This window comes from Hippocampus zosterae, chromosome 15 (genome assembly GCF_025434085.1).
Source record: "Hippocampus zosterae strain Florida chromosome 15, ASM2543408v3, whole genome shotgun sequence".
NCBI lineage: Eukaryota > Metazoa > Chordata > Actinopteri > Syngnathiformes > Syngnathidae > Hippocampus > Hippocampus zosterae.
Window position 1 is genome coordinate 1,795,444 of NC_067465.1, and position 16,182 is coordinate 1,811,625.

Below are 16,182 nucleotides of genomic sequence, written 5' to 3' on the forward strand. Positions count from 1 at the left end.
GAAAGCACTTTATTGGCAATCGCTTTCCTCTGAAGACACTTGATGGTGTTCAGCCACCCAGACCCCCCCACCCACCCCCCTGACATCATGAAAACAAGGACGACGATGACACCAAGTGTTCCGTGACCTGCTAGCTTGCGAGCGACGAGATGTTCTTCACACGCGTTGATGTTGAGAACAACCTAATGATCGTCGCCTCGAGAAGGACGTTTACGGAAATAATGGCGCTGCGTGACAACAACCGCGAGTTCACAGCACCAGCGGAGAAGATAACCAGAAAAACAAGTGCGGGTTTTATTCTTCTTAATTGGTTTTGCCGGTACCCATTTTTAATCCATAACCCAAGGGTGCCTATCGGGAATAAAATGCAAAGGCAATTATGCTATTTGGTCTTTTGTACATTCAACGCAAACATTATCCTCACTGTGATGGATTGTATCAACATATTTTTATGAAAGAAAAATGTTCTCGTTTTCTCTCTCCCACATGTGTTTTTTCTTACTTTATTTCATGATTCCACAAAGGTGTAAACACAAAACTCCATAACGAAGGAAATATCCAACCTGGTGATGCTGCGGTGGTCGTATTTCCTCCATCCTCCTCCTGCTCCACCTTCTTCTTCTGCTTCTTCTTCACATCTTCTTCACCTGCCGTTCCTTTGGGAGTTGCAGTCGTTTCCTCACTACCACCACCACCAGTCCCCACAAGGTAGTTCCAAGGCTTCCATAAGGATTCGATAATCCCCGAGATGACCTGAAAGTTTTATCAAATTCACAGGTGGAGCTCCAGTTCAAATTTAAATGACAATTCAAATATTTTATCAAGGTTTCAACGGTGGAAGGTCAAGGCCTTCTCGAAGGGCTGACCTACATTTGACGATCTAAATTCCGTTTTTGTTTTTTTTTCCATGAATTTCTTTTTAACATGATCCATCCATCCATCCATCCATCATCTACCGCTTATCCGGGGCCGGGTCGCGGGGGCAACAGCTTTAGCAGGGAAGCCCAGACTTCCCTCTCCCTAGCTACTTCTTCCAGCTCTCCCCGGGGGATCCAGAGTCATTCCCAGGCAAGCTGGGTGATATAGTCTCTCCAGCGTGTCCTGGGTCTTCCTCGGGGTCTCCTCCCGGTGGGACATGACCGCAACACCTCACCAGGGAGGCGCTCAGGAGGCATCCGAATCAGATACCCAAGCCACCTCATCTGGCTCCTCTCGATGTGGAGGAGAAGCGGCTCGACTCTGAGCCCCTCCCGGTTGACCGAGCTTCTCACCTTATCTCTAAGGGAGAGCCCGGATACCCTGCGGAGAAAACTCATTTCGGCCGCTTGTAACCGGGATCTCGACCCATAGCTCGTGACCATAGATGAGGGTTGGAACGTAGATCGACCGGTAAATTGAGAGCTTCACCCTTTGGCTCAGCTCCTTCTTCTTTTTAACATGATATTTTCTTTATTTTGGCGGGGTTTCTTTTACCACTAGAGGAAGCCCACATAGCATTAGCGGCACTACACTCGTCTCATCTAATCGATCGTTAATAATCTTCATTGCAGATCATGGAAATTCATCCGAAACAAAAACCAACCTTCTTCTCGGCAGGCGTTGGAACGACAGGAGGCCGGAGAAATTCAAGCGAGTCTGGCTCAAATGGTTCTCCCCAGTCGATGATGCTTTGACCTGGAGATATCTGAAGGCTTACGTAGGACTCTGAGGACCAGGGGTCTGAGGCTGGGAACACAGTTAGCGTATAACCTTCGAGTTTGGGCTTCAGCGCAAAAAAAAAGATGTGATCAACTGGACTTACAAGCATTGACGCTAAGAAGCGACGACTCCTCCTCCTCCTCAAGGTCAACCGGTCCGGTCCAGTTCGAGGGAGAATTGCCACTCTCATCTGTGTATCCCGGTGATGCAGAAGTAATCACACAATGTACACTTTATATTTAAGAAGTAAATAAATGAAAGATTTCCTCATCATTAATGCTTCCTGGTTCACATTCCTCCATACTTGAGTGAATTGATGAATGGTCGCTTTCAAAAGTGATATGAGACAAAATGTCAAACCTTTAGTAGTAATGGCAGGCGGGCTCTCTGTTGCTGAAGACGCACTACTCGAGTCGGTGAGGTAGCTCCAGGGCTTCCACAGGGAAGTGGAGATCTGAGAGATGGTGTCTGTGTTCTCCACTTTACCTTCGGAAATACAGATGGAAAAAAAATATGCCGAGTCACTGGAAGATTTTCAGAAAAAAAAAAAAATTCAGAAGCCAATCCTTCCATGACTTGTGTCAATCTATCTTTTTCACAGCTGTGTAACGGTGTGAAGATGAAGCTCGGGATTAACTGTTGCCATAGCTACAGCACCGGCCGTGGCGTGTTCTGTCACCATTCGACCAAATTCGAGGCGTTTACAGCTTCTACGCCTGCTTGGAGTGAGGAGTTTTGGTCCGTCAAGGACATTTAAAATTACCTTCAGTATATCTCTTCTTTTCCCGAACATTGAATCACTTCGCTCAGCAGCTAATAAGAAGTATAAGATAAATCATTCCGGTCCTGCCGTGAGGTTTGATTCTATCCACAACCACACTCAGAACTCAAAAGACTTGTATCGCAAATCACATTTCCCCATTGGAATCAATGGAAATGCCATTACAGTCGGAGCCCGCTCTTCGCTGGGGACTGGGCCGGCCCACCGATGGTGAAAATCCCTGGATGCTTCTAGCCTATTGAAATGTATTGGTGAAAATTAAGAAAAAAAATCAAATTATTAAAAAAAAAAAAAAAAAACAAAGCTTGATTTATTAGTCAATCTTTGTAGGTGATAAAGAATATATGCCTGTGAATCTTGCTATTTCACCCGACTACCTGTGCTGCTCTACCATTTGTGTTTAAAAATAAAATAACACAACGCTCAAAGGGTTCGACAACAATGCTATTCGTTAGACCGTCTTTGCCATTTTACATCGGTAGCATTAAGCTAAATGGAATTTAAGGCAACGTGATTGTTGTAAATTCACATGCAAAATGCGCTTTGTTTTATTTCTAGTGTGACAGTAAAAATGAACTAAGAGCAGCCAGACATGTTTTTGTTGTTGTTTTTTTTAAGAACGATTCACTAGCTGACAAACTGCCACCATACCGCGCTCGTATCGTTCATTTTTGTTCTCAAGTCAAAGTAATCAATCTCGTACTTTTGAATTATGCAAATGATGCAAAATTGATGTGAATTTTTTTTTTCATAGCGCCGACCAGAAGGAGCTGCTCATGTCGGTGGGTTGGGCCGAACCTTCTGCCAAAAGGCCTGCTGTGAAAAAGACTTTGACAATAAATCAAACCGTCGCCTCCCGCCATACCTCTGTAGCAGTACGCATCATACAGCGCCGTGGCGTTGTCACTCGTGATGTTCAACGTGACGGTGTGGACCCCTGGCTCGTTCCCTCCGCAGTCCGGACGAGGGTGGCCGACTGGGTAGCGGACGCTGCCGTCGGCGAGCCAACCCGGGGCGCAGCTATGCAGGCCGGCCCTCCAGGCCAGATAAAGCTGCCCCACGGTGGCCAGCTGGCCCCCCAAGGACACGCAGCGGTCCGACGCTGAAGACAGCGACAACCTGCCAGGAACTGAGGTATGAAACACCTCGCCTGCAGGCGGAAAATAGAATGGGAAGACAGATAGACACCAGGAGCTCATTTGAAGGCCGCGTTCAAAAGCGTCGACACAGTCGGCGTGCAAGAAAAACATGTTTCGGATATTTTTTTTTTTTTCCCCCAATTGTCCCAGGTAAGGCAGAAATCGCAGACTATTTTTAGTGGCGCGTTCAACAAAAGTAGCAGGAAGACGTGCTTTGACTAGAAATAAATAAGCAAGTTTTTTGAATGTCACCACTGCAGTCCTGTGATTCACGCGGATTAGTCAGAGATTCAGCACATTTTTGAGACTTTTATAGGCCAATTTAAAAAAAAAAAAAGTTCACAATGGGGTTGGAAAATACGTCTCTGGTCTCTGATTGTGGCTCTCCTTTCCCACGCCCGAGGGTATTAAAGCGATTATATGATAAAAATGATCACTGGATAAAATAGTAGAGCTACAGTCCAAAATAATCGATTATTGATTGTGTGTGTGTGCGTGTGCTGTGCACTACCATCCAGTTCTTTTGCAAAGCAGTACACATCAAACAACTCTTTGGGGTCTCTTTTCCCATAATTCCTCACTCCAGCAGAGTACTCCTTATGGCCAGAGCAGTCCAACTCGGTTGACCGGACAGAATAGCTGCAGAAGATAAGGAAACATAAATCACCTTTTGCTATGACATCATTGCTCCAAAGAATCAGAAGACTGACTGGAATCGTGCTGTGAGGATAAGTGAGATACATAATGAAGAAATGGATGGTTCATTTTTTTTTTTTTTTGCTATCTATGAATAACAAGTGAAAGTATTTTTTTTTCTGACAAAGAAAGAGTGGCGGTGTCCAACGAATGAGCATAGCAGCTAAGTGGCAAATCATTTCTCCTCGACTCACCGGACAGTCTGATCATCCAGCCAGCCGGCCGCACAGCCGGCGAAGCCGTCGTAGTACGCCGCCCACATCTGGCCCGACGTGGCCATCTGAGCCGAGTTCTCTTGGCAGGCTCGCCGGGCGTCTGCGAAGGAGAGGGCGTAACGAGCGCCGGGAGCCTGGTAATGAAACACCACACCTGCAGAAGCACACAAACGCACGCGCGGGTTAGTTTTTCTCTCAAACCAAAGGGTTGATATTCCCTTGAAGAACGCGAACGTTCAGCAGGCATTTCACAGATGAGCGAGCTGAAAGAATATCATTTGTATTCAGCCCAAATGCCATCATTAAAAAAAAAAAAAGATTACACAATTACTCGGGTGGAAATTTAGATGAGAAAAAGAGATGGGCTGCACAGAGCCCCGCAGCAGTGCATTAATCAAGTCAGTCATTGTGATGGGACTGATTTGCTGAATTAATGTTATTAATGTTTAATTAGTCAGGGTGGCAAATGTATTCATCTGCTGTACTTAAGTAGAAGTACATATTCTGATGTAAAAAAAAAAAAAGTGCTGTACTTGAATAAACCTGAAAGCTGCTGAAATGTACCAAAGGAAAATGCGTTTTTATTGTCAAATGTAAAAAAAAATAATAATAAAAATCTAAAGTCCTACATGCGCTTTGTTACTTGCCACCGCTGTAATTGAAATCAAATCGCAGCGATGATAACACATCAAATTAGCAGAGAGAGAAAAAAAAAATCCCATCCAATTGTTGTGTCATCACGTGGTTGGCGCTCGCGATTGAGCTTACCGTAGACCACCAGGGGCACGGCGTCTCTCTCGTAGTTGTTGCCCATGACAACCTGACAGCGGTAAGTGCCCGAGTCGTTGGTACGCAGACCGGAGATCTCCATGGTAGCGTTGAGGGGATCGGCGGCGTATCCCGGCAGCCTGACGCGGCCGCTGAAAGCCTCGTTCACCTTGATTACGTCACCTTTGGCAGAGAGACATCGGACGCAGTCGGGGAGGGGGGGTTAGGGGGGCGAGACGGTTGACATCATGCAGACTTTAGAAAAGGACAAAGCAAAACCCTTGAAAGTCTTTTTCTCATTCGCAATCTTGAAGATCACGTCGCACGTATCGAGCAATCATTTTGGATCCCCCCCCCCACTCTGCAAGTCAAGAACCCTGACCTCAAGCTTTTTTTCTGAACTAGTTTAGAACACAGTTGTCCCAATAGTTTGGTCTATATTTGATATAGAACAGTCGTCCCAATTCTTTTGTCCATATTTTGTTATAGACAGGAACCCAATGTCCATATTTTATCCATCCAGTTTTTGTAGCGCTCGTCCTTAAGAGATTATCAGTATAAAGAATTACATTCATTAGGGCATCAAGATGGGTGGAGCTTATCTCAGCCCATCGACAAACGATCATTTACACTTGAGACATATGAGAAATTTTAGTCCTAATGCGTTACACAGTTTATTTTTTTTGGGGGGGGGGGGATTACCTTGAGCTGACAACACAACGTGTTCCAGAGGGGACTCCTGTCCACCAGCAGGAAGCCTGACGAGAGTCCACAGGAGTCGGATAGACTGAGAGGATGAGCCGTTGGGAAGAGTGAAGACGCAGGGGAGCGCAGCTTCAGCGGCCAACGGCTGCCGCACGGTAGGATGAGTGACCTTCCTCATGTTAACTATGGAGGAGGATGCACCTGCAGAGAGGACGAGAGCAAGCGACGTACGCAATTTGTGAGGATCCGTGCTTGCAACGTCGAGGGGGGGGGGAGTGGGATCCGACATCCATTTTTGCCCGAGCGCGTCAATACTTTTGAATTAAAGCACGAATCCGTCGTCTCATCGATTAGCGCTCTCTCGCGCTGTCGTAGGGGAGAAATTTTAAATGAGGGTCAGCTGCGGCTTTAACCCAATTTGTCTACCGATCAGACATGGCGGATTTATTAGCAACTTTCAACTTTCGAGCAATAATCTTTGTCATCACTCTCGAGAAAAGATCGCCATGCTCATTACGCAAATGCAAAGCGGACGCGGTAGTGATCTTCATTCTGCCCGCTCCTTTTACGCATCTGTTTACTGCCATTATATTCACATGAATGTCAAAATGATTTTTTTTTTTAAAGATGGCCGCAGAGCGCAAAGCGGCGTGCTCCGCGGCTCCGCGCATTAAGAACACTGTCACCGTGACAACGGGATCACCTCAAAAGAAGTCGCCAAACAAGCTCGGTGTGTCCAACGGCAACATAAAAGCCACGTGTTTATTTTCGTTTGGTGTGACCAGATGCCCCCCCCCCCCCCCCCCGCGGGAGATATCGAAAGAAATGCGAGTGGATGCAAACGAAATGTGTGTATAAATACACAAATAAAATTTTTGGAATAATACAAACATCCCTGGAGGATATTTCCATCTGCATTTAGATTGGACATCTTTCACGCACCCAGCCCCCCCCCCCCCCGCCTCCCCTGAGAGTCCCCCACAACCTGGCCCTCGAATCAGATGTAATCACACAAGAACCATGCAGCCTGAGCCGGAATGAGATGGGCAGCCAGGCTGACTGAGGTGGGGGGGGGGGGGGGGGGGGGGCAGTCAAAAAGAGCTGCTGTAAATTGAATGATGGAAATGGAGGAGCCTTGGCTGACAAGTGTACTCTTAAGCATGCAACTGACAGAGAGGGCATTGTTAAAATAAAGCTAAAAGTAAAGGGGGGGAGCACTGGAAGTGACTTCAAGGGACACTCGCCGTCTTTAGCAGGCGGCTCTTTCTTCACGTCGACTCCCTAAAAGGTGGCGAGGGGGGACGTTTTGAGGCGAGCCGGCACAGTGGACGGCAGATGAAATGCTTTTGTGTGGAAGAAATAGGCGAGGCCTATAAAGCACAGATTGTTCGGAAACTCTGAACCTTTTTCACATGAGCGGTTCGGTTATTCAGTATCCGCAAAAAATAAATACATTTTTTTAAAAAACGGAGTAGCGCAGCCTCGTGTACAAGGAAGTAGCTGAAGCACATGCTGCCAATTATCGGCTACATTCACAAATTAATGAGAGCAGAGCAGGCTGCGAGTTCCTCTAACACTTGAAGACGATGAAAGGTACACTTAGTGATTATGTTTGTCTTTTTAGTTTAAAATAGCTTACCTTAACCAGAATCCTGCGTCACATTCTACCCAAAGGTAACATTCTGGTGGGCTAATACGCCTTTTTTGTTGTAGGAAATCTACACTTCTTCGAAATGGACGAAGAAAAAGATTTACAGTGGCGGAAATTGACCGGTTAATCAACTCAAGAGATTTCCCTTGCTTGGACATCGAGCTGATGAAAATTTAGAACTCCATTTTTGTTCCTTTTGTTCACCCAGAAGCTAGAAATAAAATGTAGTATTATTATTATTATTAAGCGCGGGCGGCCCGGTAGTCCAGTGGTTAGCACGTCGGCTTCACAGTGCAGAGGTACCGGGTTCGATTCTAGCTCCGGCCTCCCTGTGTGGAGTTTGCATGTTCTCCCCCCCGGGTCTGCATGGGTTTTCTCCGGGTGCTCCGGTTTCCTCCCACATTCCAAAAACATGCGTGGCAGGCTGATTGAACACTCTAAATTGTCCCTAGGTGTGAGTGTGAGTGCGAATGGTTGTTCGTTTCTGTGTGCCCTGCGATTGGCTGGCAACCGATTCAGGGTGTCCCCCGCCTACTGCCCGGAGACGGCTGGGATGGGCTCCAGCACCCCCCGCGACCCTAGTGAGGATCAAGCGGTTCGGACGATGAATGAATGTTTCTAAAAAAAATGCGGCCCCTTGCAATCATCGCAAAGGAAGGTAAAGTTTTAGGGGTTTTTTTTCCTCTTCCGTGTCACCTTAGAATAATCACATAAGGATAATCTCATAAAACAATCTTAGACGACATAAGATTGTCAAATGTTTACCGGTAACATCGTTAGTCAGGAAAGACCAAAATCAGGCCAAAAACATCTCGATTGACTTTTTGTGTGTACCTGACCTTAATAGAGGTGCTACCTTAACCCCCCCCCTCCCCCCTCTCCAAATTTTTAGAGCGATTCGCTGATCTTATCATAAAAAGATGAGGGAACATTGTACATCCGCTGTGACATCACTCCTGTAACCTTTCTGACATTAACGCGACGCGTTTAGTTGAGAATGAATTTGGTTGTTCATAAATGTGAATTTCACGCCGAGTCATAAATGAACAGATGGTGGAGTTAAATGGCATAAATGGCTTTTGGAGACGTTCCAGCTCACTCCCGCAGAGTATGTCGACAAACATTCCCAGCATGTCAACTCTCACTTAACAACACTGAAATTAGCGAGTGAATAAGAATAACGGCGAAGCAGATGTTAACCGATCCAGCTGCACTTCCTCTCTTCACTTATTCATCCATACTTATGGATGAACTAAATGGACACGGACTGCCATTGGAGCTGGAGGGGAAAAAAAAAAAAAAAAAAAAGCCCAGGTGCAAATACATCACCAACAATGACCTCATTCCACGAATTGACCCATCAGGTTGTTAATTATCTTGGGAAGGGTGGCTTCCATCAAAGTGGTGAAAATGCTCTTTCGGGAGAGAGTGAAAAGATGGCAACGGATGAAAATCCCCATTTCTCGCATCTCCCGAGATGCCTTCGCATTTCCTCCATAACGGCGGTTTTAATAGCTCGCATCATAGTGTCCTCCCTCGCTGGGTGTCCTTGGTATGACCTTGGGCTCATAATCTGTTGGGCAGCCTTGCTCGGGAGAATAAAGTTGGTGAAGGCGGGAAAGTGAATTTGCATGTACGTTCTGCATACGTATTTTGCCCCCCCAAAAAAAACGTCACTCATAAAAATGCTAATGCTGCCGACTGCTGTGAGTACACCTGATCCACAATGTCCAATTCGACCTCGTATATTCTCGGTGGCGGTTCTTCCTTCTAATCTTCTAATCTCCAGACGCCATCACTGGCGAGTGATGTCTCATCATGCATTCACTTCTCATGAACTAAGTTTGGGTTTTGGGCGGAACTTCATTTGAGTTTCTCTTAAACTGTTGGAATGCGCATGACTGACTGTTAAATATTCATTCATTCATCTTCCGAGCCGCTTGATCCTCACTAGGGTGGCGGGGGGTGCTGGAGCCTATCCCAGCCATCTTCGGGCAGTAGGCGGGAGACACCCTGAATTAGTTGCCAGCCAATCGCAGGGCACACAGAGACGAACAACTATCCACGCCCACATTCACACCGAGGGACAATTTAGAGTGTTCAATGCCACGCATATTTTTGGAATGTGGGAGGAAACCGGAGCACCCGGAGAAAACCCACGCAGGCCCGGGGAGAACATGCAAGCTCCACACAGGGAGGCCGGAGCTGGAATCGAACCCGGTACCTCTGCACTGTGAAGCCGACGTGCTAACCACTGGGCTACCGGGCCGCCCCACTGTTAAATATTTCATTCATATATTTTGAATCACCCGCTGTTGTCGAACATGGAGCACCGATGGCAACGTTCAAAACAAGGTGTTGGATTTGCCAACACGTCCACCTCGATTGTTTTTGTTGTTGAATCCGAAAAACTCACCAAAGCCGAAGCAGTGCAGCAACAGGAGAGTCGAGAAGACGTGTGGCCCGGCTGCGCACCGAGGAAGCGCCATCTTGGACCTGGATGGTTGAGAGATGACAGAAAGCAAGCGGTTTCAAGCTCCCAAAAAACTGAGGTGAGCCATGAAACGGTGCGTTCATACATACGATGCTTAAGTACGTCACATCAACACAATTGGCTCAACATGACAATTGTTGCTGGGCTTGTTTGTTCGGTAATAAAGCTTTAAAAAAAAAACAAAAAAAAGATCTGCCAACCTCATGGAGTTTTGTTATTTTCATTGCCATGTTCTCACTCGTAGTACAACGATGGAGAGATTTTTCACGATTGAATTTTGACTCCTTTTCAAAGTATCGCAACAGTGAGCTCAATTGATTTGTTTTCGAGGTGTCAATCGTTAAAAAAACTTCAATGTGAATTTGTTGTCTCTTCTTTCTTTTTTCCCTCAGGTGCTTCCCTCTGGATCCAATTCATAATTTAGAAGATTGCATTTTTGGATTGAATGCATCCATTTTTCATGTGAGCAAAAGTATTGGAACACGCCCGGGTGTGTTTTGCTGAATACGATAAATAGACCTGAATGCCTACACGGGTTCACTTTGGGGTTTCGCCTGTGCAAACGTCTTTTACAGTCAAGAGGCGGAGCCAATATCATCAACCGTTGTACACTACCCAACACTGGACATCATCTAACCGAGTGCATCAAATATTAATAGACCAAATTCTCCACAATGGCCTTGCAGATAGATGACGAGAAAGGTTAATCCGGTGCACCTCAACAGAGCGCTAATGTATGGGGGCTCCGCATCCTGAGCAATTAGCCGTGTTAGAGCTTTGTGTGAATGTGAGGTTAAATACGAAGGTGCTGCAAGGAGACAAGGTGACCTTCAACCACCGTGTGGCGCCGGCGAACGCAAAAGCTAGAACGTTGCATTTAGTCCGCCCATTATTTTGTCCAATAGGAATGCTTCACTGACATGAAAACTCATTCAGCTGACATTAGTACACCCCATCGCGTTTCCTTCGTGCGCCGGGTAGCGAAAGGCCATCCGACGTCCTCCGAGCGAGCGGAAAGAGATTTGGTCCACCAGCGGTCTACCTCAAAAACTCGCCAGTCAGCTATGAGAAGATTGTGGCGCCGAAATCGAAGCTACCGACTGCGCCAGAGAATTTGGATGGCGGCCTGAAGCTTCCCAGCTCAATGGGGAGGCGGATTGTCCCATGGCGAGATGAGATAGCGACGGAGAGGAGGTTGTTTGAAGAAAAGGGTTTAAGGCTCGGCTTTAAAAACGCACCGTTTCCATGAATTAAAGGAGAATGAAGCAAACGAGGATCCGCAAGAAAGGGTTTTACTGCTGTTGGAATACGATGAGGCTGGAATTAGCCATGTTTGGAGTGGGTGTCAACTCGTGGTGATCTGATGTCGGGGGGTTCTAATCCTGGCCAATATGGATTTTCCATGAAAAACAGGAGTTGGCTTAAAAAAAAAAAGTCTCAGAATGATGATGGATGCAATTAAAAAATAAAATAAAATGGTGACCCCGATCGAGATAATCTTGCTAGAAAATTGATGGAAAGATGGATCAATGTCCTGCATCTCCATTTCAGCTGCATCAAGTAAGGCATTCATGAAGGCCTCCTGGTCCTCACCTAGGTAACTGCAACTCATTCCAGCAGCATCCCCCCAAATGCTCTGAAAGAGGATTACGCAACACCGATTCAAGCACCAATAAATGAACCCAACAATGTCAGGCTTTCTGACCATGTGAAGTTTGGTGAAGCTTTAAATAAAAAAAATAGAAAAGTGGAGCGTGTGAGGGGAAATAAAAACTCCCTGTAAAGTAGTATATCAGCCCTTTGACACCAACTAAAGCACCAAACAACAACCATGTGAGTGTTTTTTTGTTTTGTTTTTAAATGGAAACCAAGTTCCTGAAAAGGACCCCCGCTGTGGCACACATTTTTAAAATGTCCCTCCGGTGAAAGGTGGGTTTGGTCGTCGTGATGGTCTGTGACAGATTGGGGTCGAGCTGCTGGACTCTTTGCGCATTGGAGATGCGAACCGGGAGTTGCCGCTCGCCGGGTGGTGCTTTTGTAAAGCTTTGGACTGGGGGGTCGCCAACCCCCAGACGTTTGCCCATCCACGGATGCATACAAAGTGCGGAATCCCAAATCCTCGCCCTGGCAGGGCCCCCCAGCCACCCCCGATGCCCGCCATCACAATTGCCAGTTGAGGCCACGGACATGTGAATGGATGCCGCACAATGCGCGACGCTGCGCGCCCGTGGACGGAAGCCATTGAAGAGGTTTACCGGTGAGGGATTTACAACATACAGTTCAGTCACCGGCCATTAACATCACGTGCGAACGCCGCCTCCCCGAGTCACCCGCTGAACACAAATTGAGCAGAAGAAGCCTTTAAAACGCTCCGGTGGACTTCAATGTGGATTTATATCCATGATATATTTTCACTGAATGCATGTTGTGAGCCGGTTGACGCAGATCCAAAAACGTGCAACTCGAACCGACATATAAAACGGGGATCGGGATTCGACGGATGAGACAGACGGACGGATGCGAGTTACTTCGAAGCCGAGTTGTACTAAACCAGGTCACAGCTTTGCCCCCCGATTTTATCCCTGTGGCCATGGCGCGCGTTTTCTACTCAAGCAATCACATCAGATTGCAGACGATGCACATGATAGGTCAGCGAATTCCGCATTCATGTGAACACGCAATGACACAAGTGGACGTTTGGGCAGCTGGCGTCCCTGTTAAATAAAAAAATCAAAGCTTGCTCAAACTTGAAAAGATTTCTGGATGCTTCACAGATGATACAGTAAGTGCCCAATGCTCTTGATAGATGGGATTTATTTTGGTTTCCAAGGAATGTGCATTCTTTGCACAAATTGTTTTTCTTCAATGCGTTTCCTTCAAAAAGTAAAAGAGTCCCACTTTCAGTCTTGCACGTCACCACTTCACAAGCGACCGAATCTCGCCACGGCCTCCGATTAATTATGTCTCAGCGAATCCTGAAGTGCCGACAGCTCCCGATGAGTGACAGACAAAAGTAGGGAGCGGAATAAGAGCGAAGGAGAAGATGAAGGAAGACAAATGAAAGGAAGGTCATTTGATCGCCCTTGTCACGTCCTCACAATGAAAGCCGGTCCACAAAAAGCTGCGGGAAGCTCTTGAGCTCTTCCGTATTCGCAAATGGCACATGCGGCCCGGCTTGTGGGCCACAAAAAAAAACAAACAACAAAACTGAAATCATATTCTATAGAGGGAAGCAATGAGAATGGAAGCAAATCCAATGGCGTGTTGAGGGAGGACTTAAGATGTTCACTCCTACTCCCAATCGAAGTTCGGTTTCAAACAAAAAAAATCAAATTGCTGCCCTGAGCTGCTGCTGCTCTAGCTCACCTTAAAGATTGATAAATTGGCTCCACCACACCAAACTCGCTTTGCACACTAAGAACAAAAAAAACAACAACAAATGGCCATCCCCCAATCAGATTTGACCATAATGGTCCAAAATGTCTTCTTGTCAACACCATTTAAAATTGGAACAGTTTGAGGGGAGAGAAATGATGTAAGATTATTTAAGCGATAAAAGTAATCATCACAGTCAAAGAAACGCGTGAACTCAACCGATTAATCTCTTGGATACATTCATTACACTGTCACAGACACACACACACACACACACAGATTCTTCACAGTGACTAATCACCATGGTGCAAAACAACTACGTAATGACTCATCAACTTTCTTCTTTAAATGGAAACAAATTGGGGGAGGCCTGAATGGAACGTAGATCCTCCTAAAGGCGCTCAAGTAAGAAGAAATGTGAAATGCGAGTATAGTGCAACCACTCACCACCCATTTTCCGAACCGCTTGATCCTCACTCGGGTCGCGGAGGGTGCTGGAGCCCATCCCAGCCGTCTTCGGGCAGTAGGCGGGGGACACCCTGAATCGGTTGCCAGCCAATCGCAGGGCACACAGACGAACAACCATTCACACCTAGTGACAATTTAGAGCGTCCAATCAGCCTGCCATGCATGTTTTTGGAATGTGGGAGGAAACCGGAGCACCCGGAGAAAACCCACGCAGGCCCGGGGAGAACATGCAAACTCCACACAGGGAGGCCGGAGCTGGAATTGAACCCGGTTCCTTTGCACTGTGAAGCCGACGTGCTAACCACTGGACTACCGGGCCGCCATAGTGCAACCATTTTTGTGTATTGTAAGTGGGCATACCTGACAGTGATTGACAGCTCTTATGACAACCACATGGCTGAAGAAAAATTCAAGTCCTGATCTTAACTGCTACTTGAATAGTGCCCCCCCCACACCCCCACTATATCATCACTCACTGCCATTTTTATGGGTTTATACAGGATACTATGCTAATTTTACACTTTTTAGCTTGACGATATCTGCTTGCATTAAGCTACTTTTAATTATGCTATGCTAACTATGCTAATTTCTAAAAGCACATGAATGGCATTTCAGTAAAATTGGGGGTGGTGGGGGGGGGGGCAACTGAACTATGGAGACTACTGTACTTGCACTTGGTATGAAAAATGAATTCATTTTTAATGTATTTTTCCAAAAAAGGATTTCAAAAATGAACTTTTGGAGGGAGGGGCTTGTTCAAGGTTTCAATTTATTGAGTGGCAGGGTTAAAGGTTAAAATCATGTCACTAAACTGCTGTCGACATGGTCACGGTAACAGCTGTGCCCCAAAGCGTCGGAGGGCAAAGGCGAAAGTTCAGAGGTCATAAAGCCAGTTATGACATCAGGTGTGTGAGTTTTCAGGTTTATTAAATGCGCGGCTCGCCACACAAACACACTCGCACCCAAGGATGTGCCGCACCGGTGGAACGTCCACAGCGCGGAGGAGGAGAGCGAAACAAAGCCTTGTCCTTCAGGTGTGTTTTACGTCCACACAAGAACAAAAAGTGCTGAGAGGCGATGTTTCACGCAGCGTGATCGTGAGGGGGATTAAAAACAAAAACAAAACTAGCATCCAAATGTGACAGCAGAAATAATCTGTCACCAAACAGAAAATGCTGATAAAATTTAGCTGTTAAAAAAAAAAAAATGAGGTTACTTAAATGTAATAAAGTGTTTGTCTCGCACCACACGTCACATTTAAGGCGAAGACAAAGAGAGGGCCGTTTCCTTTGTGTGGACGAGTTGCTCAGCTGCGCTCTCATCCATGCTGGTAAGCGTCGGTCGGCCTGACCGGCAGCTTGAAGCAGTGAAGGTGATTGATGGCTCGGCTGCACCAATCGCCTTTTGGCTCCCTTTGTGGCATGGGGGCTCGCTCGCATGAGGGCTTATACGTATATGCCAGTGGTAAAAAAGGAAAAGGAGTCTCATATTGTAGCTTAATCACATTCCGCCGTCATTATTTGAGGTTTGCCTCGAGGGGCTGATAATCACAGCACAAAAACATCTGAACAAACGCCATCAAACCAGGGGCTGTCCAAAAACGTTTTCCACTGAGGGACAAATACAAGAAAAAAAAATGGAAGGACGTGGGGGGGGGGGTACCTCAACTTGGATTTTCAAAACCATTTTCTGGCGCATGACACTGCTTTCTGTCCATCCTGCCCAATAGTAAGTGCACTCAGCTGCACACACACACACACACACACACACACACACACACACACACACACACACACACACACATAGGATGAAAAATGCATGGTGTAAACTAGTAGCTTTTAGCACCGTTCTTCTTCACTATTCTCCTCTTCGCCAACCAACACACACACACACACTCACACACACACACAAAATGCCCTCACCTTCTCCCGCTCCAGTACATGCACCCGCCTTGTTAACTTTGTCCCGCTTTATGGCACTGACACCCAGCTGGTGATGGGTGCACTAACAAGGCCAAAGAAGAAAGTGGGATTACAACTCCAAGGGAGCGAAGAATAGAGGAAAGGGTCGGTTGTATTCGGAGGGGGCTCTCGGCTGTCACACAATGCGGCGAATTTCTCAAGATGAACCCAAACTCTCTTCTCCTATACAAGCGTTGTGACTTTTATTCTATATTAGGAGGTTCAAAAATA

At 46.5% G+C, this 16,182-nt stretch overlaps 1 protein-coding gene across 1 annotated transcript in view; it reads right to left on the reverse strand.

Moving 5' to 3' along the window:
• Positions 1-15,969, reverse strand: part of LOC127615967 (neurocan core protein-like) — a 28,766-nt gene extending 12,797 nt beyond the window's left edge. The window contains exons 1-11 of the mRNA XM_052087331.1: positions 15,913-15,969; positions 10,070-10,149; positions 6,000-6,203; positions 5,298-5,480; positions 4,509-4,683; positions 4,130-4,257; positions 3,345-3,629; positions 2,059-2,184; positions 1,802-1,888; positions 1,583-1,725; positions 564-753 (exon numbers count right to left, since the gene is read on the reverse strand). Of these exons, the coding sequence (XP_051943291.1) occupies positions 564-753; positions 1,583-1,725; positions 1,802-1,888; positions 2,059-2,184; positions 3,345-3,629; positions 4,130-4,257; positions 4,509-4,683; positions 5,298-5,480; positions 6,000-6,203; positions 10,070-10,149; positions 15,913-15,932 (1,621 nt within the window). The 5' untranslated portion in view covers positions 15,933-15,969. The remainder of the gene's footprint in view (positions 1-563; positions 754-1,582; positions 1,726-1,801; positions 1,889-2,058; positions 2,185-3,344; positions 3,630-4,129; positions 4,258-4,508; positions 4,684-5,297; positions 5,481-5,999; positions 6,204-10,069; positions 10,150-15,912) is intronic.
• Between the last annotated feature and the right edge of the window lie 213 nt (positions 15,970-16,182).